The 20,783-nt window shown below is 40.4% G+C and overlaps 2 protein-coding genes across 2 annotated transcripts; both read right to left on the bottom strand.

The window, feature by feature from the left end:
• Window positions 1-3,764: 3,764 nt before the first annotated feature.
• On the bottom strand, window positions 3,765-7,893 carry bola3 (bolA family member 3). Its single transcript, XM_020489064.2, has 4 exons — window positions 7,743-7,893; window positions 7,402-7,528; window positions 4,815-4,903; window positions 3,765-4,546 (listed from the first exon to the last, which is right to left on the bottom strand). Exons 1-4 carry the CDS (start codon window positions 7,776-7,778, stop codon window positions 4,481-4,483), a joined length of 318 nt encoding a protein of 105 aa, XP_020344653.1. The 5' UTR covers window positions 7,779-7,893; the 3' UTR covers window positions 3,765-4,480.
• Window positions 7,894-7,995: 102 nt separating this feature from the next.
• LOC109895407 (beta,beta-carotene 15,15'-dioxygenase-like) lies at window positions 7,996-9,068 on the bottom strand. The gene is made up of 2 exons (XM_020489065.2): window positions 8,740-9,068; window positions 7,996-8,572 (listed from the first exon to the last, which is right to left on the bottom strand). The coding sequence occupies exons 1-2, from the start codon at window positions 8,846-8,848 to the stop codon at window positions 8,418-8,420; spliced, it is 264 nt and encodes an 87-aa protein (XP_020344654.1). The 5' UTR covers window positions 8,849-9,068; the 3' UTR covers window positions 7,996-8,417.
• Between the last annotated feature and the right edge of the window lie 11,715 nt (window positions 9,069-20,783).

The raw sequence follows: 20,783 nt of genomic DNA on the forward strand, positions 1-20,783 counted from the left end.
ATTCGCACCAAAGATGTTTATAAACCTTGGATTGCTGGTGCTGTGATTGGCCAATGAGAGGATTTGAAGCCGCCACTCGCCATATTGGCACTCCTCAATTAAACGTTTCAAGGACAAAATTGCATATATTTAAGTATTGTTTGTTGTAGTGGGGACAGTAACATTATTCATCTAAAAAATATATACTTTAAGGATTTAAAAAACATTTAAGTTTAGCTCGCATAATATGATTTAAAAGTATGCATTACATTGTCTGTAACACGTGGCAAAAACGAATGTAGACATTCATACATGTATTTATGTAGCTTCCAAAAGATTTGTTTTACACTGGTGGGGAAGTGCCAAGATGGAGGTATAGAAACTACAACTCGGCGCCCCCTTACAGTCATCTAGTGTATATATAAATCATTAGCAGGGACACGCCTGGTGCCCAAATTGATCACGTATGTCTTGCAGTTGAGAGTCGAGTGGAGACGAAAGGCTTCGGTTCAGTCAGTCGTGCTGATGAGCCTAGTTAATGTTGACTTGATGGCAAAAACAGAAGCATGGCATTGGCACTAATTCAAACATGGCAAATAAAGTTATGTTTTTATCAATGGACGATGGAGAAATAACTTGTAGTATTGGTCACCATCTGGATGTCAGCTAACGTACAACAAGCCCGTGTGAATGACCAGTACAACGGTATGATATCGAGGTGGAGCACTGCTGCAGCAGTTGCTTCACGGGCCAGTAACGTGGCGAATTTGTTCCATGCCACTTGATTATATGTAGAGTAGGACAGCAGCCTACACGATAAATAACTTCAAATATTGGTAGTAACCATTTAGATGTCACTGTGAAACAGTCTACTGCCCAATGGGGATAGTTTGTTCTGCAAAGCAGGCAACACAACAACACGTCCTGCAGTAAGGAGAGAAGTAGGTATCTAGATAGTATCGCAATATCAGGCCAGGCTGACAACTAAAGTGCATTTATTGTAGTGATTTTCACCAAACATGTGGCCTACAACTACGGCATAAGGTCAACGTTTTTGTAAACATGTATAAAAAAATACTTTAAAAAATCCTGTACACATATGATTCTGATAACGATATGTATTGTGCACCAATGAAATATGGATTGTGCACCTATGGATTGTGCACCAATGAAACGGGGTAAGGCTGTACAGTGAATATACAGTACCAGTCAAAAGTTTGGACACACCTACTCATTCAAGGGTTTTCTTTATTTGTACTATTTTCTACATTGTAGAATAATCGTGAAGACATCAAAACTATGAAATAACACATATGAATCATGTAGTAACCAAAAAAGTGTTAAACAAATCAAAATACATTTGCACACTCTTAGCATTCTCTCAACCAGCTTAATAAGGAATGCTTTTCCAACTGTCTTGAAGGTGTTCCCACATATGCTGAGCACTTGTTGGCTGCTTTTCCTTCACTCTACAGTCCAACTCATCCCAAACCATCTCAATTGGGTTGAGGTCGGGTGATTGTGGAGGCCAGGTCATCTGATGCAGCACCATCACTCTCCTTCTTGGTCAATTAGCCCTTACACAGCCTGGAGCTGTGTTTTGGGTCATTGTCCTGTTGAAAAACAAATGATAGTCCCACTAAGCGCAAACCAGATGGGATGGCGTATCACTGTGGAATGCTGTGGGAGCCATGCTGGTTAAGTGTGCCTTGAATTCTAAATAAATCACTGACTGTGTCACCAGCAAAGCACCGCCACACAATCACACTTCCTCCTCCATGCTTCACGGTGGGAACCACACATGCGGAGATCATCCATTCACCTACTCTGCGTCTCACAAAGACACGGCGGTTGGAACCAGAAATCTCAAATTTGGACTCATCAGACCAAAGAACAGATTTCACCGGACTAATGTTCATTGCTTGTGTTTCTTGGCCCAATCAAGTCTCTTCTTCTTATTGGTGTCCTTTAGTAGTGGTTTCTTTGCAGCAATTCAACCATGAAGGCCTGATTCACGCAGTCTCCTCGGAACAGATGATGTCTGTTACTGGAACTCTGTGAAGCATTTATATGGGTTGCAATCTGAAGTGCAGCTAACTCTACTGAACTTAACCTCAGCAGCAAAGGTAACTCTGGGTCTTCCTTTCCTGTGGTGGTCCTCAAGAGCCAGTTTCATCATAGCGCTTAATGGCTTTTGTAACTGCACTTGAAAAAACATTAAAAGTTCTTGACATTTTCCCGGATTGACTACCCTTCATGTCTTAAAGTAATGGACTGTCGCTTCTCTTTGCTTATTTGAGCTGTTCTTGCCATAATATGGACTTGGTCTTTTACCAAATAGGGCTATTTTATGTATACCACCCATATCTTGTCACAACACAACTGATTGGCTCAAAAACATTAAGAAGGAAAGAAATCCCACAAATGAACTTTCAACAAGGCGCACCTGTTAATTGAAATGCATTCCAGGTGACTACCTCATGAAGCTGGTTGAGAGAATGCCAAGAGTTTGCAAAGCTGTCATCAAGGCAAAGCGTGGCTACTTTGAAGAATCTCAAATGTAAAATATATTTTCATTTGTTTAACACTTTTTTGGTTGCTACAACAATGTTGAAAATAGTAAAAATAAAGAAAAATCCTTGCATGAGGTGTGTCCAAACTTTTGACTTGTATTGTATCTATGTCCCCCAATGCAATTATGCAGTCTAATACATCCACAGTGGGATCATTGTCTTATGTCAGATGGCATCACACCTATGCAAAGTGCATCTCTCAACCGATCAGTGCAGGCGGAATTTACGCATTATCTGAAGTAACACAATGCAGTTGGATTTCAACAGATTTTTCTGTTTATTGTCAAATGAATTAATTATTGTATTTCATTTTAAATGATGTAACAACATCCAACTTTGTTTAGGATTATTCTGTCCAAATATGACACGATTCCACAATTTTTATCCCTTAACATCACTTTCAAACGGGGGACTTTTATTTTGAAGACAAACTGCAAACTTCCACTTCTTTTATTTTTGTGCAAATTCCACTATTGTGGCTACAAATGAGCACGTGATCAGACAAGGTTAATCGCTAATTTCTTCTTCCAGGCACATAAATTCAAATATTTGTGAGTATCAAAACACAGACCGAACATTAATTGACTATCACAATTAATGGGGCGGCAGGGTAGCCTAGTGGTTAGAGCGTTGGACTAGTAACCGAAAGGTTGCAAGTTCGAATCCCCGAGCTGACAAGGTACAAATCTGTCGTTCTGCTCATGAACAGGCACTTAACCCACTGTTCCTAGGCCGTCATTGAAAATAAGAATTTTGTTCTTAACTGACTTGCCTAGTAAAATAAAGGTAAAATAAATAAAAAACACGTAGGCTACATGACACTATGTCAGTATTTGGGAAATATCAAAATTATGAATGCCCATTTACTGGCAATAGTTTTCATGTCTATAATCCAATCCAACCTGTTTATGAATAAGTGAGCAACAATGTTACATCTCAAGTAGACTACCATGTAGTAAAATGTATTCTCACTTTAAGAAAATATTGGCCAGGGAAATAGCTAGTGGGTCCCACCTGATGGTGAATTTCCCAGTAGAAAAAACTGCTGTACATTTACCAAGTATGGGTCGCATTGGGGCCACACAGTAGAAGTAGGTCAACACAGTGATTATTACAATCTAATGAGGTTGTTAGACACCTGCAAATGATAAATTCTACAGTAGTGTAGGCAAAATCCTGAAGTATCCCTTTAATAAAGACATAAGGGTCCTGTGTTTTTGTCCTTTTAATCACATACTATTTATTTAAAACCATCTACTTTATCAGCAACTTTTATTTTTACGTTAATGGTTACAAGGAGGAATACAGAACATAAATACTGGAAACAGAATGAAAAACTTGTCTCATGACAAACAAACAACTACTACTACACTAAACAAAAACACAAATATAGGAAGGATTTTCAATTACAGATTAAATGTACAAGAATAGTTGAATAACTAGTTGTCTTATCATGAGGTTTTCCATCTGTTCACTACAATACACTATAGGCCAACTCAAATGGATAGGGGCCTAATTGACTTGGCAATTTACTAATGAATCCTGACAGCGTTATTTTGTGCGCATCATAGCTTTTTAGGTCAATGTCTTCTGTAAAGGCAGCATTCGAATAATCTCATCATCAATCTCATCAATAATTTAAATGTGTTTATGGTAAATAAATAAAAATATATGATGGTTTTAGTGTTACATTTATTACACAATTGACATTGTAAAATATGTCCCTACCATAATTTCTTCAGATTATTTCTGACAATACTGTCAGGAAGTAACAGGACAAACCATTTCCTTTGTTACTGTCACAGACACATTAGCAATTAATCTGAGATTTTGGGGTATTTATCCTTAGATGAAAATGTAATCAGCATATGACATTCCGTTTGAGGTGTGTACATTCATAGACCTACAATTTGTAAAAGGGCTTGGTCCTACTCTCGAGGAACATCTGTGAATATTCGTAGTCCATGCATTCCTTGGATCTCCTCCTTGAGAGCCTGTGGATGAAAACATAGCAGTTTTCAGCTGTGCTGTTTTTGCAACAATTTTGCATATGGAATAAAATGCAATATATTCACCAGAAAGGTTTGATATAAGACTTGACATACTTTACTACTTGTTGTTGCTTTCTCTCCCCCCACATCCGATCGGTAGAAACAGTATCAACCAAAGCAAATATACAATTTTGACAAGTATATAGCCTATACCCTTCCATACAATGGTGCAAACTAATTGATCTCTCCAGAATGTATAGCCATAGGTTACCTGGTTGACTAGTTGGTGTTGTTGAATAGTTCTTTTCCCTTTAAATTCATTGGATTCTATATGGACTTCATACATGGCACCACAGCCACCTGAGAACACAAAACATAATGATACACAATTGTCATGAGTGCACCAAAGGAATCAGAGGCGTCATGCCCATAGGGGGAACAAGGGCACGTGCCCCCTAAGATTTGTCTGGTTTTTGATTTTAGCTCCTGGTGATGGGCAGAACTCGCAGGAGGTAAGATTATACATTCATTTGATTAAGCTATGTAGCCTATTGATTATTTCTTGATGAATACATAAAACAAAAATATTTTGTTGCTTCTCTGTAATACTTTTCTCAAAAGTACCTAGCCATTTTCTCTAAAATACCTAGCCATTTTATGAAGTTTGCTTTAGCTAGCCTGCTAGATAGGTTCCCAATCTCCCAACTTCATAGAAGCATAGCTTGTCCAACTATCTTAGCTGGCATGTCTGCTGGCAATTTTGCTAGACTTTAGAAATGCAAGTAATTACTAAACGTACTGGATAAAACTCATATTCCTTTCAATCTTTTACCCAGATTTTAGCAGAGATGCAGAGAAGCGTAACAAAAATAAGCAAAAGGCATGATGATACAGACAGCTCGAGGTATGCTTAGATATGCAGAAACATACTTGGTTTAAATGTAATCTGGCACCTTATGATATGATAGTTGTGAATTAATTATGATGCCATGATATGTGCCTGTATTGATATGCATTATGATCCCATGTACTGTGTTGTAATTTGTATGTAATATCCTAGGCATATTAGTGCAGTATATTGATATGTGTGATTTACAATAGTCAGAATGACACCCTCATTAAAATTGAACAGGTAAAGAGGTATGCTTAGATAACCTATCCAGAAAAATCATAGAATTAGGCATAATGATTATGGCTCTAGATTGCAGGAAACATTTTTTTTAATCCAACTTCCCCCTCCGGATCATCCCCCCTCAATACTCTCGTACTTCGTAACACTTCTAAAATAATGTGTGCATGACTCCTCTGCCTAGGCCGAGTACTAGCCGAGAGTAGACTTAACTAGCCCTCGCGCAAATAAATTAAGAGATGAAGCTGAAAACCTTTTTTCCTCCAGTTATTAGTGATCATGGAGGGAGTGAGATGGAGCGAGGGAAGTGAAGAGAGTTAAAATGAGATAGGTAAAAATGGAAGAGAGGAGTCAGAAGAAAGATAACGCGACTGCTGTGCCTTTAAAGAATGGAAAGGAAGCAGATATGGGGAATGGAAATAAGAGGATTGTCTATGAGGATTCGGGTTTGGTTCTTAGAAAAAGTAAATCTGGGGTTTTGGCATAGAGAGTAGGATGGAGAGTAGGATAGGGAAGTATGTATGCAGTATGCTAAGATAGAGATGAGTTTATTCGCTAGGATAGGATTCCTATCCACCTCCCAAAGGGACTGAGCAGTGTGCATGGTCTGACTGGGAGAACGAGAAATAATGTGCTTTAGTTTACAGAGCAGGGCTCTAAGTGTAGAGGTTGAGCAGCTAAGAGGAAGGTTTCTGGTGTGTGTGAGGCCTTGCGGTGTAGCTGTAATCGAGGAGGATTGGAGGAGGAGCCTGTCGGTTTTGCTATGCTTTGATTTGGAGGTACTTTTGATCTGGTAATGTTGAGATATATTGAGCTATCCGGTTAGAGCATTCGTGCCAGCTGTTCTGCAGTGTTTCCGCTGCCAGAAATGTGGCCATGTAGCATCCGTGTGTAGGATGGGGTAACCTAGATGTGCAAGGTGTGGAGGTTTCCACTTAGTGGAGGAATATTTGGAGGATGAGCCCAGAAAGTGTAGTAATTGTGGAGGTAGTCGTGAGGCCAGGGCTACAGAGTGCCTGCTAAAGGTGAAACAGGTACAGGTGGGAGGGGGTGTTACATAAGCAGTGAGAAGGGTGAATCAGGAGGTAGGATCTCAAGGCTCTCTCCATTGCCTGCTCAGAGGGAGGAGGACAAATAGTGAATGTTCCCAGTGAAATGTATGGATCCAAGCAACTGTGTTTAGACAAATCCAGGTTTCTGACCTTCATCGCTATGGTTGTGAATTGTGCTGCACAAGTAGAAAGCTGGTCAGATAAAATTGGAATTGTTGTGTAGAGCAGCTGAACATTTTCTGGATAATCTAGATATTTCTGAAAAGGATCTACAGAAGTTGTTGGAAGAGGAGGTAATGCCCACTCAGGCCTGTGGTTAGGGATAATGCTTGGTATGATAGTATATGCAGTTTGGCCTGGGTTTTTGGTTGTTTTTCCATAAGTATTTTATTGAACCTATGAGTGCATCTGGTACTCCAATGCACTATTATTATTGGATGCCAACCGCCAATAATCCACAATTCTAGGAAGCCCAGGCTTCTCCGATTTCATTCCAATAGTCACGTAAACGAGACCTAATATGGAAGGATGACCACGCGAGAATGAGTCCACTGAACACCAGCAAGACACCAACCAATTCAGCGTCGTAGTAACACACATTTGATAATGCATAATGATCTAGCTCGCTGGGCTAGACCAGGACCCCTTTTGACACCCATGTTTCCATGTCTATTTACCTGATATGTCCACAACTTTTAGAGACGTGGCCGATGGAAACTTCTCTTTGAGAAGTTGTGCAATTCGGGTCTCTCCATCTGTCTGAGAAGACAGAGTCCTCTGCAACTGTCTAGAAACCAAAACAGCCTAAAACAAATGTTTTCAAAGACAGTTAGCGAACGTTTGCTAACTCACAATAAATATTGAATTACAAGATGTAACGTTAGATAGCTCACTTAACTAGCTAACGTTAAATGGCCAGTGTCACTTGCTGTCTGATTTGAGTGAGCAGAAAATCGCACTCAACCTTCAAAGTTGGCTAGTCTAAAGTTATGCATAAGAATGAATTAAATTGATTTACTTGATTTTTTAGAAGAAATCTGGAAATAGAGAGCATCGTGACCAAGTCCTTTACTGAAGATAAAACGAACAATAATGAACAGAAATCAACACAAGTTTTTAAAAAGTCATGCCCCTCGATGTCAGTTTTCGTCTCCACAATATGACGTAGGTATACAGTCGTGTCACGCAAACATCAACGTACACTTTGTTGTAACTGGCGCCCTCTCGTGGACTGGAGACAACCATCACCCTTTTCACACATTGTTTATTGGCCCAATTAAAACAATAATAAATGGTACAATAATTTGTATTATAAGGGTTTTCCTTGACAATCCTATACAGGACAATAAAAATACATAAGTATATAACACACCAATCACATAATTAAATAGGTAGCAAAACAAACATTTTCATAAAAATATTTCATGGTATATTGATAGGTAGATGATTTTGAGGATACCTATTATGGTTTCCCTTGAGATAAGACTACAGACTACACTGGCATTAGTCCACAGATAACTGCTCACATCATGTGTTGTGCAAAATGTAGCAATACTAGCACATTGTTTGGAAAATATTTACAAGGCACTTTGGTATTTAGAGTTTCTAATACTATCCATATTGTTTCCCATGGTGTCTATTTCTTTGTAGAGGGTAGTAGACTACTCTCTGAGTAAATAATTGCTTTGTCAGACTAATTTTCCTTTGGGATGAAGTATCCATGCATGTCCATGTGAAGCTCTGCATTCACATATGCTCGAGCTACCTCCTTGAAAGACTTTGCATCCAGCACTAAGATGAAGCCAGATTCCCCTGGATTGGAGTTGATGACTGTTGTCAAGACCACACCTGGACATAAGAGACATTTTGTTAGAATATTATAGGTGTAATATGATGGACAAACTTTCATTGAAATTATAACTTTATTCAGCATACAGTGTGAATGTCTGGCCATTCTAATCAAAACATAAGTCTTCATATATTTAAGATTTGAGGACCATGTAAAGCAATCTCACCATCATCATCTCCTTCTCCATTGAGTCTTGGAATGAACACAGGCTCTGATGGCCAGTAGTTCTCCTCACTCCATTCAGTCCTCTCCTTTGTCTCAGTGTCCAACTTCATGACCTATTTATAAAAGTTAAGTATAGTTAACAAAATATTAGATAAGCGACACATGCAGTTATGTTCACAAAGACCTCAATTCAAATCCCAGTGAATTTTACCTTAGTTGCCACTGCAACACAAGTCATGTAGACAAATATGTACTTCTTGCAGTTGAAGTCATAATTTATCAAATCAAATTTATTTATATAGCCCTTCTTACATCAGCTGATATCTCAAAATGCTGTACAGAAACCCAGCCTAAAACCCCAAATAGCAAGCAATGCAGGTGTAGAAGCATGGTGGCTAGGAAAAACCTAGGAAGAAACCTAGAGAGGTACCAGGCTATGAGGGGTGGCCAGTCCTCTTCTGGCTGTGCCGGGTGGAGATTATAACAGAACATGGCCAAGATGTTCAAATGTTCATAAATGACCAGCATGGTCAAATAATAATAATCACAGTGGTTGTTGAGGGTGCAACAAGTCAGCACCTCAGGAGTAAATGTCAGTTGGCTTTTCATAGCCGATCATTGAGAGTATCTCTACCGCTCCTGCTGTCTCTAGAGAGTTGAAAAGAGCAGGTCTGGGACAGGTGGGACGTCCTGTGAATAGGTCAGTGTTCCATAGCCGCAGGCAGAACAGTTGAAACTGGAGCAGCAGCACGGCCAGGTGGACTGAGGAAAACAAGTAGTCATCATGCCGGGTAGTCCTGAGGCATGGTCCTAGGGCTCAGGTCCTCCGAGAGAGAGAAAGAAAGAAAGAGAGAATTAGAGATAGCATACTTAAATTCACACAGGACACCGGATAACACAGGAGAAATACTCCAGATATAACAGACTGACCCTAGCCCCCCGGCACATAAACTACTGCAGCATAAATACTGGAGGCTGAGACAGGAGGGGTCAGGAGACACTGTGGCCCCATCCCATGATACCCCTGTACAGGGCCAAACAGGCAGGATATAACCCCACCCACTTTGCCAAGGCACAGCCCCCTCACCACTAGAGGGATATCTTCAACCACCAACTTACCATCCTGAGACAAGGCTGAGTATAGCCCACAAAGATCTCCGCCACGGCACAACCCAAGGGGGAGCGCCAACCCAGACAGGAAGATCACGTCAGTGACTCAATCCACTCAAGTGACTCACCCCTCCAAGGGATGGCATGGAAGAGCACCAGTAAGCCAGTGACTCAGCCCCTGTAATAGGGTTAGAGGCAGAGAATCCCAGTAGAGAGAGGGGAACCGGCCAGGCAGAAACAGCAAGGGCGGTTCGTTGCTCCAGAGCCTTTCCGTTCACCTTCACACTCCTGGGCCAGACTACACTCAATCATAGGACCTACTGAAGAGATTAGTCTTCAGTAAAGACTGAAAGGTTGAGACCGAGTCTGCGTCTCTCAGATGGGCAGGCAGACCATTCCATAAAAATTGAGCTCTATAGGAGAAAGCCCTGCCTCCAATTGTTTGCTTAGAAATTCTAGGGACATTAGGAGGCCTGCGTCTTGTGACCGGAGCGAACGTGTAGGTATGTACGGCAGAACCAAATCGGAAAGATAGGTAAGAGCAAGCCCATGTAATGCTTTGTAGGTTAGCAGTAAAACCTTGAAATCAGCCCTTGCCTTAACAGGAAGCCAGTGTAGGGAGGCTAGCACTGGAGTAATATGATCAAATCTTTTGGTTTTAGTCAGGATTCTAGCAGCCATATTTAGCACTAACTGAAGTTTATTTAGTGCTTTATCCGGGTAGCCGGAAAGTAGAGTATTGCAGTAGTCTAACCAAGAAGTAACACGTTTTTCTGCATCAAATTTTTCTGCATCATTTTTGGACAGAAAGTTTCTGATTTTTGCAATTTTACGTAGATGGAAAAAAGCTGTCCTTGAAACAGTCTTGATATGTTTGTCAAAAGAGAGATCAGGATCCACAGTAACGCCGAGGTCCTTCAGTTTTATTTGACCATCAAGATTAATTGTCAGATTCAACAGAAGATCTCTTTGTTTCTTGGGACCTAGAACAAGCATCTCTGTTTTGTCCGAGTTTAAAGTAGGACGTTTGCACCCATCCACTTCCTTATGTCTGAAACACAGGCCTCTAGCGTGGGCAATTTTGGGGCGTCACCCTGTTTCATTGAAATTTACAGCTGTGTGTCATCCACATAGCAGTGAAAGTTAACATTACGTTTTCTAATGACATCCCCAAGAGGTAAAATATATAGTGAAAACAATAGTGGTCCTAAAAGGAACCAGTTGATTTGTCAGAGGACAAACCATTCACAGAGATAAACTGATATCTTTCTGCCAGATAAGATCTAAACCAGGCCAGAACTTGTCCGTATAGACCAATTTAGGTTTCCAATCTCTCCAAAAGAATGTGGTGATCGATGGTATCAAAAGCAGCACTAAGGTCTAGGAGCACGAGGACAGATGCAGAGCCTCGGTCTGACGCCATTAATAGGTCATTTACCACATTCACAAGTGCAGTCTCAGTGCTATGATGGGGTCTAAAACCAGACTGAAGCATTTCATATACATTGTTTGTCTTCAGGAAGGCAGTGAGTTGCTGTGCAACAGCCTTTTCTAAAATTTTTGAGAGGAATGGAAGATTTGATATAGGCCGATAGTTTTTTATATTTTCTGGGTCAAGGTTTGGCTTTTTCAAGAGAGGCTTTATTACTGCCACATTTAGTGAGTTTGGTACACATCCGGTGGATAGAGAGCCATTTATTATGTTCAACATAGGACGGCCAAGCACAGGAAGCAGCTCTTTCAGTAGTTTAGTTGGAATAGAGTCCAGGAGACAGCTGGAAGGTTTAGAGGCAATGACTATTTAAGTGATTGTGTCGAGAGCTACAGGATTAAAAATGTTTAGTGTCTCCATTGATCTAAGGTCCTGACAGTTCTGTGCAGACACAGGACAACTGGGTTTTGAAAAAATATGCATATTCATAGTGCAGTCCGTAATGTGTTTTCTAATGATCATGATATTTTCATCGAAGAAGTTCATGAATTCATCACTGCTGAAGTGAAGGTCATCTTTACTTGTGGAATGCAGCTTTTTACTTCGATTTTGCACAGTACTGTCTTTCCAAGCTGTGTGGAATACTTCCAATTTGGTGGAGCACCATTTCCTACATGAATTCCAAAGTAAAAAATTGGTTTGAGTACCAGAGATGAAGTCAAAACCGGAACCATTTAGATCCAGACCTAGACCAAGGATCAGTGGATCAAGACCATGACCAGACCAAAACCAGTTTAAATGGATAAAAATAAGATCCTGGGGCCTCAAAATATGGCCCAAAACATACACGCAAAAGTTGGCATTTATAAAAAGTTAACTTGACATGATAATGTGCTTATCCTCACGCAAACTTTAGACAGTTTCTAGTGGTTAAAGTATTGCAGTTTCTAGTGGTTAAAGTATTGCATTGCAATTAAGGCAAAAGTAGCCTAGTTACCTAGTAGCAGCTCACTGGGGACAGGTGTCAGTTCAACGTCTAGTTTTGATTTAGATTGGGTTGAGATGTCAACTAATGGGAATTCAACTTGAAAAAGAATAAAGAATACCATGCCATTGGATTATTCTGTTTACGTCCCCTTTGGGGAATTTCGGGGTTGCATGCTATCAGATAATAGCTTCTCATGCTTTCGCCGAAAAGCATTTTAAAAATCTGACATGTTGGCTAGATTCACAACGAGTGTAGCTTTAATTGAGTACCCTGCATGTGTGTTTTAATGAAAGTTTGAGTTGTATTGAGTACTATTAGTTGTCACTCTGAAATTTCCACTGATGTTGATCCCTGTACAGGGCTGCATCCCTAACAGGTTAAAAGTTTGGTGAAAGAAATAAGAAATTGCCTTACATTGATGACTTTTTGCAAATCCAATCAGTTTTCCACGTTGATTCAACATCATCACGTTGGATTTGTTTGTTGAAATGATGGGGAACCAACGTTGTTTCCCCAGCCAGTTTTTGCCGAGTGGGAGCCTTGTGAAGGGATATATGATGACACTTTATTCATAACAACAACAAAAAACAGGCAGCTAAATATAATAGCAATGCAATCATTTGCGTTTAGTGAGAATATCTATTTTATCTTTACATTCTAAAATAATTAGAAATAGGCATCTATTTCCTATTCTTTATTTAATTTCCATGATCATTGCATAATACATTCCTCACCTTTTCTGACTGTGATGGATTTATACTGGCGAAATAGCGAGCCTATAGCCTACAACAAGTTAGGCTAGGCTACATATGCCCCATCTCTCATTTAATTGGACCCAATTCACATTAGTAAATAGATAAGCTCCAGTATTTCAATTATTTAGCTCTATGCGATCTGATCCAAAGCGCAGTTTAATGGTAGAACTGACAGTTCACGTCCATTGACGTTTGTAGGCTTTGTCTGAATACTGGAACGTCAAATTTCTCAAGTAGACAATATTTAATTTACAACCTAATGTAATGTGATGCTACTGGCGGCAGAGAAGTCAGGCGCAGGAGAGCGGAAACTGATTTACAACGGTTGAGTTTAATAACCATAAACCACCGTAAACAGAATCAATACAATAAACGTGTCCCCAGGTATGTCCTGCTCTTCCATATGGGAGTCCCTCAAATCATACCTATGTGTCAAATTATTTCTTATACAGCCTACAAAACAAAGCTTGCTCTCAGCGGCTTCGAGACCTGAGCGAAACCATAGCTACATTGGATGAGAAATATACTACACATCCTTCCTCTTATCTCTTTCAGAACGCCAGCTACTCCAATCTGAATTTGAAGAGCTCTCTACCAGACAAGCTGAACAATTACAAGCTTGATACAGGGTGTAGGAGCAAGGCGACAAGGCCAGTAAACTCCTTGCACATCAGATCCGTAAATCTGAGGCCTCATGTTTAATCCCACAATTAAAGATCCTGTCTGGTGCTACCACAGTTATACATAAAGAGATGAATTATCAATTCAAACAATTTTACTCTGTGCTGTACACCTCCAAATCTCCTCAAGCCCCTTTGTTGATTGATTCGTTCTTCGATGGTCTGAATATGCTTTCAGTTGATACAGACTCCCATGACGGTTAAGAAGAACAATTTACACCTGAGGAAACTGCAACTGCAGTGTCCACAATGAAAGTGGTGAATCACCGGGTCCGGACAGTTTTCCAAACAAATTTGGTTTGCCCATTCCTGTCTCGATTATTTGCAGAGCGCCTTAATACATCAAAGCTACCGCCTAGTCTTTATCAGGCTTCAATTTCATTACTATTAAAGAAAAACAAGGATCCCTTGGATGTGGATCTTATCACCCAATCTCGCTTTTAAACTGTGATTACAAATTCCTGGCCAACCCCTTAGCCATCCGAATGGAAGGCTCGCTGCACCAAGTAATACACTCTAATCAAACTGGCTTTATGAGAAATAGGCATTCGTTTTCAATATTAGACGCCTTATGAATATACTGTACTCTCCAGCGTTGGTGGACCCGGAGGTGGTGGTCTCGCTTGATGCGGAAAAAGCTTTTTACCACATTGAGTGGGACTACAAACAGATCACCGAACATTCTTATTGGCAGACTCAACAGCCTTGGTTTCTCAAATGGCTGCCTCGCCTGGTTCACCAGAGTTCAGTGTGTCAAATCGGACCTCTGGCAGTCTCTATGGGGGTGCCACAGGGTTCAATTCTCAGGCTGACTCTTTTCTCTGTATATATCAATGATGTTGCTCTTGCTGCTGGTGACTCTGTGATCCACCTCTACGCAGACACCATTCTGTATACTTCTGGCCCTTCTTCGGACACTCTGTTAACAAACCTCCAGACGAGCTTCAATGCCATACAACTCTCCTTCAGTGGCCTCCAACTGCTCTTAAATGCAAGTAAAACTAAATGCATGCTCTTCAACTGATCGCTGCCCACCCGTCCAGCATCACTACTCTGGATGGTTCTGACTTAGAATATGTGACTTAGAACTACAAATACCCAGGTGTCTGGCTAGACCGTAAACTCTTTGCTTTATCTTGGCCAGGTCGCAGTTGTAAATGAGAACTTGTTATCAACTGGCCTACCTGTGTCACGCCTGCTCCTGCTCTTCCCTTCCCCTGGCGCTTGAGGGCGCCAGATTACCCTGCATCAAACGTTCCTGCCATCTATCATGCACACCTGCCTTCCCTCGTCACTTGCATCAGCATTATTGGACTCATCTGGACTCACTTATCGTCTGTTAATTTCCTCCCCTATATTTGTCAGTTCCCTAGCTCTGTTCCCTGCTGCTTCATTGTATTGTTTTTGTCTTAGTTTTAGTTCTGGGGGAGGAACTTGGGGTTTGGGGAGGAACTTGGGGATTGGGGAGGAACTTGGGGATTGGGGAGGAACTTGGGGATTACACCTGGGAATCTGTGCTGCACAGGGTGCATTCGTCCTCTTTTATCACCAGACACAGCCTCATTCAATTCAAGGTGGTTCACTATATCCACTGATCCGGTGCCAAACTCTGAAGAACATTCTCTCATTTTGATCCTACCTGTGTTCGATGTAAAACGGAACCAGCCACAATGTTGGACACTGTTGCTCATACAACTCTTTTAGCTAGACGGCTAATGCTCCAGAACTGGAAGATGGCGGTTCCCCATCATATAAATATTGGGTGGGAGATGTGTTGTGCTCTCTGAAACTAGAAAAATGTCATTCAATAAACGTGGCAACCACAAACTGTTTTATGATGCTTGGGCTCCAAACATAAAACAGCCTTTGATCAGTCCACCCTCTGATGGCATTCTTATCAAAACAAAATAAGGCTGGTTGGAGGAGCATTTCTTTGTGGGTTTTTTGGGAGGACTTTGAGGTTGGTGATGTGCCTATTGATTCTTATTGAATGTGATTTGTGGATGCCTTATTCCTCTTGCTCTGTCAGAGCCCAACATGTGAGCTTGTTTTGCCCTGTTTTTTATTTGGTTTACACTTACATTGTAAAAATAATAATAATAACATTGTAAACTTTAATTTTGGTCCAGTGGATGGTCAGTCTGTGGTCATGACTGACTGTGAATGTGAGTGGTTGCATTTCTCCACCCCTTTCCCTCTTCTGTTTACAGGAACAATGGAAAGGTGACCACTCTGTTCCTGTATTGACTACAGATTGCCCTTTAACCTCAGTACCCTTCTGCCCAGTGTGTTTAACTTGTCTAAAGTACGGTATCTTTATAGTTACTGTTTTTCTTTTTCCTAGCTGAGTATATTGTTTATTGTGTTGTCTTAGGTGTGTAAAACTGAATAAACAGAGTTTTCCAAAACGTTTTGATTTTTTATGTTGCTCTATGGGGCGGCAGGGTAGCCTAGTGGTTAGGGCGTTGGACTAGTAACCGGAAGGTTGCGAGTTCAAACCCCGAGCTGACAAGGTACAAATCTGTTGTTCTGCCCATGAACAGGCAGTTAACCCACTGTCATTGAAAATAAGAATTTGTTCTTAACTGACTTGCCTGGTAAAATAATAAATCTGTAGCGTGATTTATAACATACAGTAGAATTTAACAGGTGAATAGACAGTTGATATTTTGCATTGAAGTGTGAAGGCCTACTGTAGTTTTTTTTTTGAATATACATACTGTTCTAGACAAAGTTTCAGAATTTGCAGGCATATTTAGGTTCGGGAAAAAGTAAACGCAAAGCATTATTTAATTAAAACGATCTGTTTATATGTCCTTAACAATTTTCAAGTGCCACTGTAAAAGTTTAAAATATTTTGCCAACACCTCCAGAGACATTTGATTACGTTTGCCATTGCTATTCCCTTTAGATAGTGTCTTGGCCTGATTCCAAGACTTCCAAAGTAGGCTAGGCCCTATACAGCAAATAAGGTCGTTATTGTCACCATAAAAGCTAAGTAAGTGATGGGCGTTTTTAGGCTGAGTTATAATGCTCAACAGGTCTGATTTAAAACTCTGGTATGCGCCAAGTTTATAATCTCTTTTCAGAAATGGTGCAAGCAGATATTTAGTGTAAAATTTACACAACGATTATAAATGAGGCCCCAGTAGAGTAAACATGAGTATAGTTCAGTGCAGTAGAGTAGAGTGTAATTCAGTACAGTACAATATAGTACAGTACGGTAAATGTGCTCCTTGTCTAAAATGTGTTCGTATGTATGAAATGCATTTGATCCTACAAAGACGGAATAGAACATTGTCGTGGAAATTCAGTACAGAGAGAGACTTGGTCGTGATCATTTCTTCAAACAATCATCTTTATTTAATATCAATTAATTATTGCAATAATGAGACCGTCAGCCCACCAGTCTTGACTGACTGTTAGGCTGAGAGTCTAGCTTTACAGACGATGCACAGTTTTTATATAGCTGATACCAAGATTGCTTAGTCAGTCACTTCTAACCTTCCCATAAGCCACCTTGGTTATCTACACAGGATGGTCTTTTACTTAGTTTCCCAGACGCCAGGAAGATGAGACAATGAGGCATTGTTCTTAACTCTTCCAGGCTCTCTCTATCTCGAGTCACACACACCACATCTTGTCTATAGAATGCTAGCTTTTAGGTTTTTATCACCAACACAAATCAATTGTCAGCTTCAAGCTATCTCTAGTAGAACCCATTTCCTCAACACGCAGACTAGCTGCAGGGTGCTAGAGTGGAGACCATAAAACACAGCATTAGCAGGACAGAAATATCTTACTGTTTGTTAAGTAAATAATTGTTACATAGCCAACAAATATGGTGAATAGATAATTTTCCCCTCACAACATATTTCATGGTAGTGCAAGAGCACTTTATCCTACAAATTCATTTTAATTTATTCAAGATTTTTATTGTTGTTCGTTTTTTGCTCTGCATTTGCATCCAGCCAGATACTTCAGATCGGGCAAGGATCTCCCTGCTTCCCCAGGCTGGGGGTTGTGCGCTGGGCTAACAGTCCTGCCATTTTTGCTCTGCATTTGCATCCAGCCAGATACTTCAGATCGGGCAAGGATCTCCCTGCTTCCCCAGGCTGGGGGTTGTGCGCTGGGCTAACAGTCCTGCCACGTAAAACATCAGTGTAACAGTCTAATTCCAAAGCAATTTGAGGACCTTTACTCCATTCGGAAATACACTACATGACCAAAAGTATGTGGATACCTGCACGTCAAACATCTCATTCCAATATCATGAGCATTAATATGGAGTCGGTGCCCTCACTCTTAACAGCCTCCACTCTTCTGGAAAGGATTTCCACTAGATTTTGTGACATTCTTACGATGTCTTGCTTCCATTCAGCCAAAAGAGCATTAGTGAGGTCGGGCACTGATATTGGGCAATTAAGCCTGGCTCGCAGTCGGCGCTCCAATTCATTCCAAAGTTGTTCGATTGGGTTGAGGACAGGCCAGTCAAGTTCTTCCACACCGATCTCAAAAAAATATTTTCTGAAAAAACCTTGCTTTATGCACGGGGGCATTGTCATGCTGAAAGAAGAAAGGAACTTCCCAAAACTGTTGCCATAAATTTGGAAGCACACTCTTCTAGAATGTCATTGTATGCTGTGCATTAAGATTTCCCTTCACTGGAACTACGGGGCCTAGCCCAAACCATGAAAAATAGCCCCAGATCATTATTCCTCCACCAAACCTTACAGTTGGCACTATGCATTCGGGCAGGTAGCGTTCTCCTGGCATCCGCCAAACCCAGTTTCGTCCGTCGGACTACCAGATGGTGAAGCGTGATTCATCACTTCAGAGAACACGTTTTCACTGCTCCAGAGTCCAATGGCAGCAAGCTTTACACCACTCCAGCCAACACATGGTGATCTTAGGCTTGTGTGCGGCTGCTCGGCCATGGAAACCCATTTCATGAAGCTCCCGACGAACAGTGCTGATGTTGCTTCCAGAGACAGTTTGGATCTCGGTAGTGAGTGTTGCAACCGAGGACAGAAGAATTTTACGCGCTACACGCTTCAGAACTCGGCGGTCCCATTCTGTAAGCTTGTGTGACCTACCACTTTGCATCTGGGCAGTTGTTGCATCTAGACGTTTCCAATTCACAATAAAAGCAATTACAGGTGACCTGGGCAGCTCAAGCACGGCAGAAATTTCACCAACTGACTTGTTGGATAGGTGGCATCCTATGATGGTGCCACGCTGAAAGTTTCTGAGCTTTTCTGTAAGGCCATTCTACTGCTAATGTTTGTCTATGGAGATTGCATGACTGTGTGATTGATTTTATACACCTGTCAGCAATGGGTGTGGCTGAAATAGCCGAATCAATTCATTTGAATGGGTGTCCACATACTTTTGTATATATAGTGTAACTTTGACCCTCTCAGCTACTGTGTGTACTCTATTATAAGGTAACTGGAACTGGAGATAAGCATATCAATATTTGGTGGAATCATAAGCTTAGTTTTCCTACAATGTTTTAAGAAATAATAAGGACTCTACAACCTAAGGTTAAGGTTTGTGTCACACCCTGATCTGTTTCACCTGTCTTTGTGATTGTCTCCACCCCCCCCCCCCCCCCCCTCCAGGTGTCGCCCAACTTCCCTATTATCCCCTGTGCATTTATACCTGTGTTCTCTGTTTGTCTGTTGCCAGTTTGTTTTGTTTCGTCAAGCCTATCAGTGTTTTTCCCTCTGTTCCTGTCTCTCGATTGTTCCTGTTTTCTAGTTTTGACCTTTTCTGCCTGCCCTGACCCTGAGCCTGCCTACTGTCCTGTACCTTTTCCCCACCTATCTGGATTACTGACCCCTGCCTGCCCTTGACCTGTCTTTTGCCTGCCCCTGTTGGATTAATAAACTGTTAATTCGACATTGTCTGCATCTGGGTCTTACCTTGAAACGTGATAGGTTTGTATACTCAGCTAAAGCATATATAGCCTTAGTATTGTTGACTGCAAAAGGATGGAAGTTGTATGACCCTTGTTATCATACTCTAAATGATAATCCATTCTTCATTTGCATGTCCAATTTGTTTCGCAAGTGGGGTAATGCTAAACCAACTCACAGAACACTTTCCCACCATCCATAACATTAGCTGCATCTGAATTATTACTTTCAATTACAAACCTTTTTGTCACAAATGTATTTATTTGAATGCAATGACCTCATGCACACTTGGATTAGACCTATTTTAATTTAATTAAACTCTGCTGTTATACAGTAGGAGCTAGATTGATGGTTTTGTTGAGTGATCATGCTGCATTACTTTGGCTTAGTGAAACTAATGCCAGCAATGTTATCAATATGTTTTTTGAGAACAGAAATACCAGGATTTTTTTCACAATACATAATATTTCAATCATTTCCATTTCATAAAATTGATATATATATTTTTTTTAATTCTCAGAACTATGGCAAACTAAACTATTGAACCAGATTTGCTATGAAAATTTTACCTTTAATGTTATGTAACTAAACAAAGTCTACTTGGATAGAATGGATTTAAAATGCAATGTCAGAAGCAATTAAGAACAATACACCTCCACATATGGACACACATATATCCTACAGTATAGTGGAGCATTTAAATACAACCACAAACTATGATTGTAGTATCAACTGAGCTAATCAACCAGTGTCATAAGTATGTCTTTCATGAAATATTGTCATGATGCATATATACAAACAAGATTATATTTTTGGGGTGTAATTGGGTACGACAGTTAAACTAGGCTCAGGAGGAATTTGTCATATTCTTCAAGATCAATGGGAATATATCATTATTTTAAAAGTACAAAAATGGACATACAATTTGAAGATAAAAAAATAAGATAAAAAAACACCTAAGCCAAATACATTTCAACTCAGTATTTCACAATTCTTGACATGTAATCCTAGTAATAATTCCCTGTCTTAGGTCAGTTAGGATCACCACTTTATTTTAAGAATGTGAAATGTCAGACTAATAGTAAAGATCATTATTTATTTCAGCTTTAATTTCTTTCATCACATTCCCAGTGGGTCAGAAGTTTACATACACTCAATT

Source organism: Oncorhynchus kisutch, linkage group LG8 (assembly GCF_002021735.2).
Source record: "Oncorhynchus kisutch isolate 150728-3 linkage group LG8, Okis_V2, whole genome shotgun sequence".
NCBI lineage: Eukaryota > Metazoa > Chordata > Actinopteri > Salmoniformes > Salmonidae > Oncorhynchus > Oncorhynchus kisutch.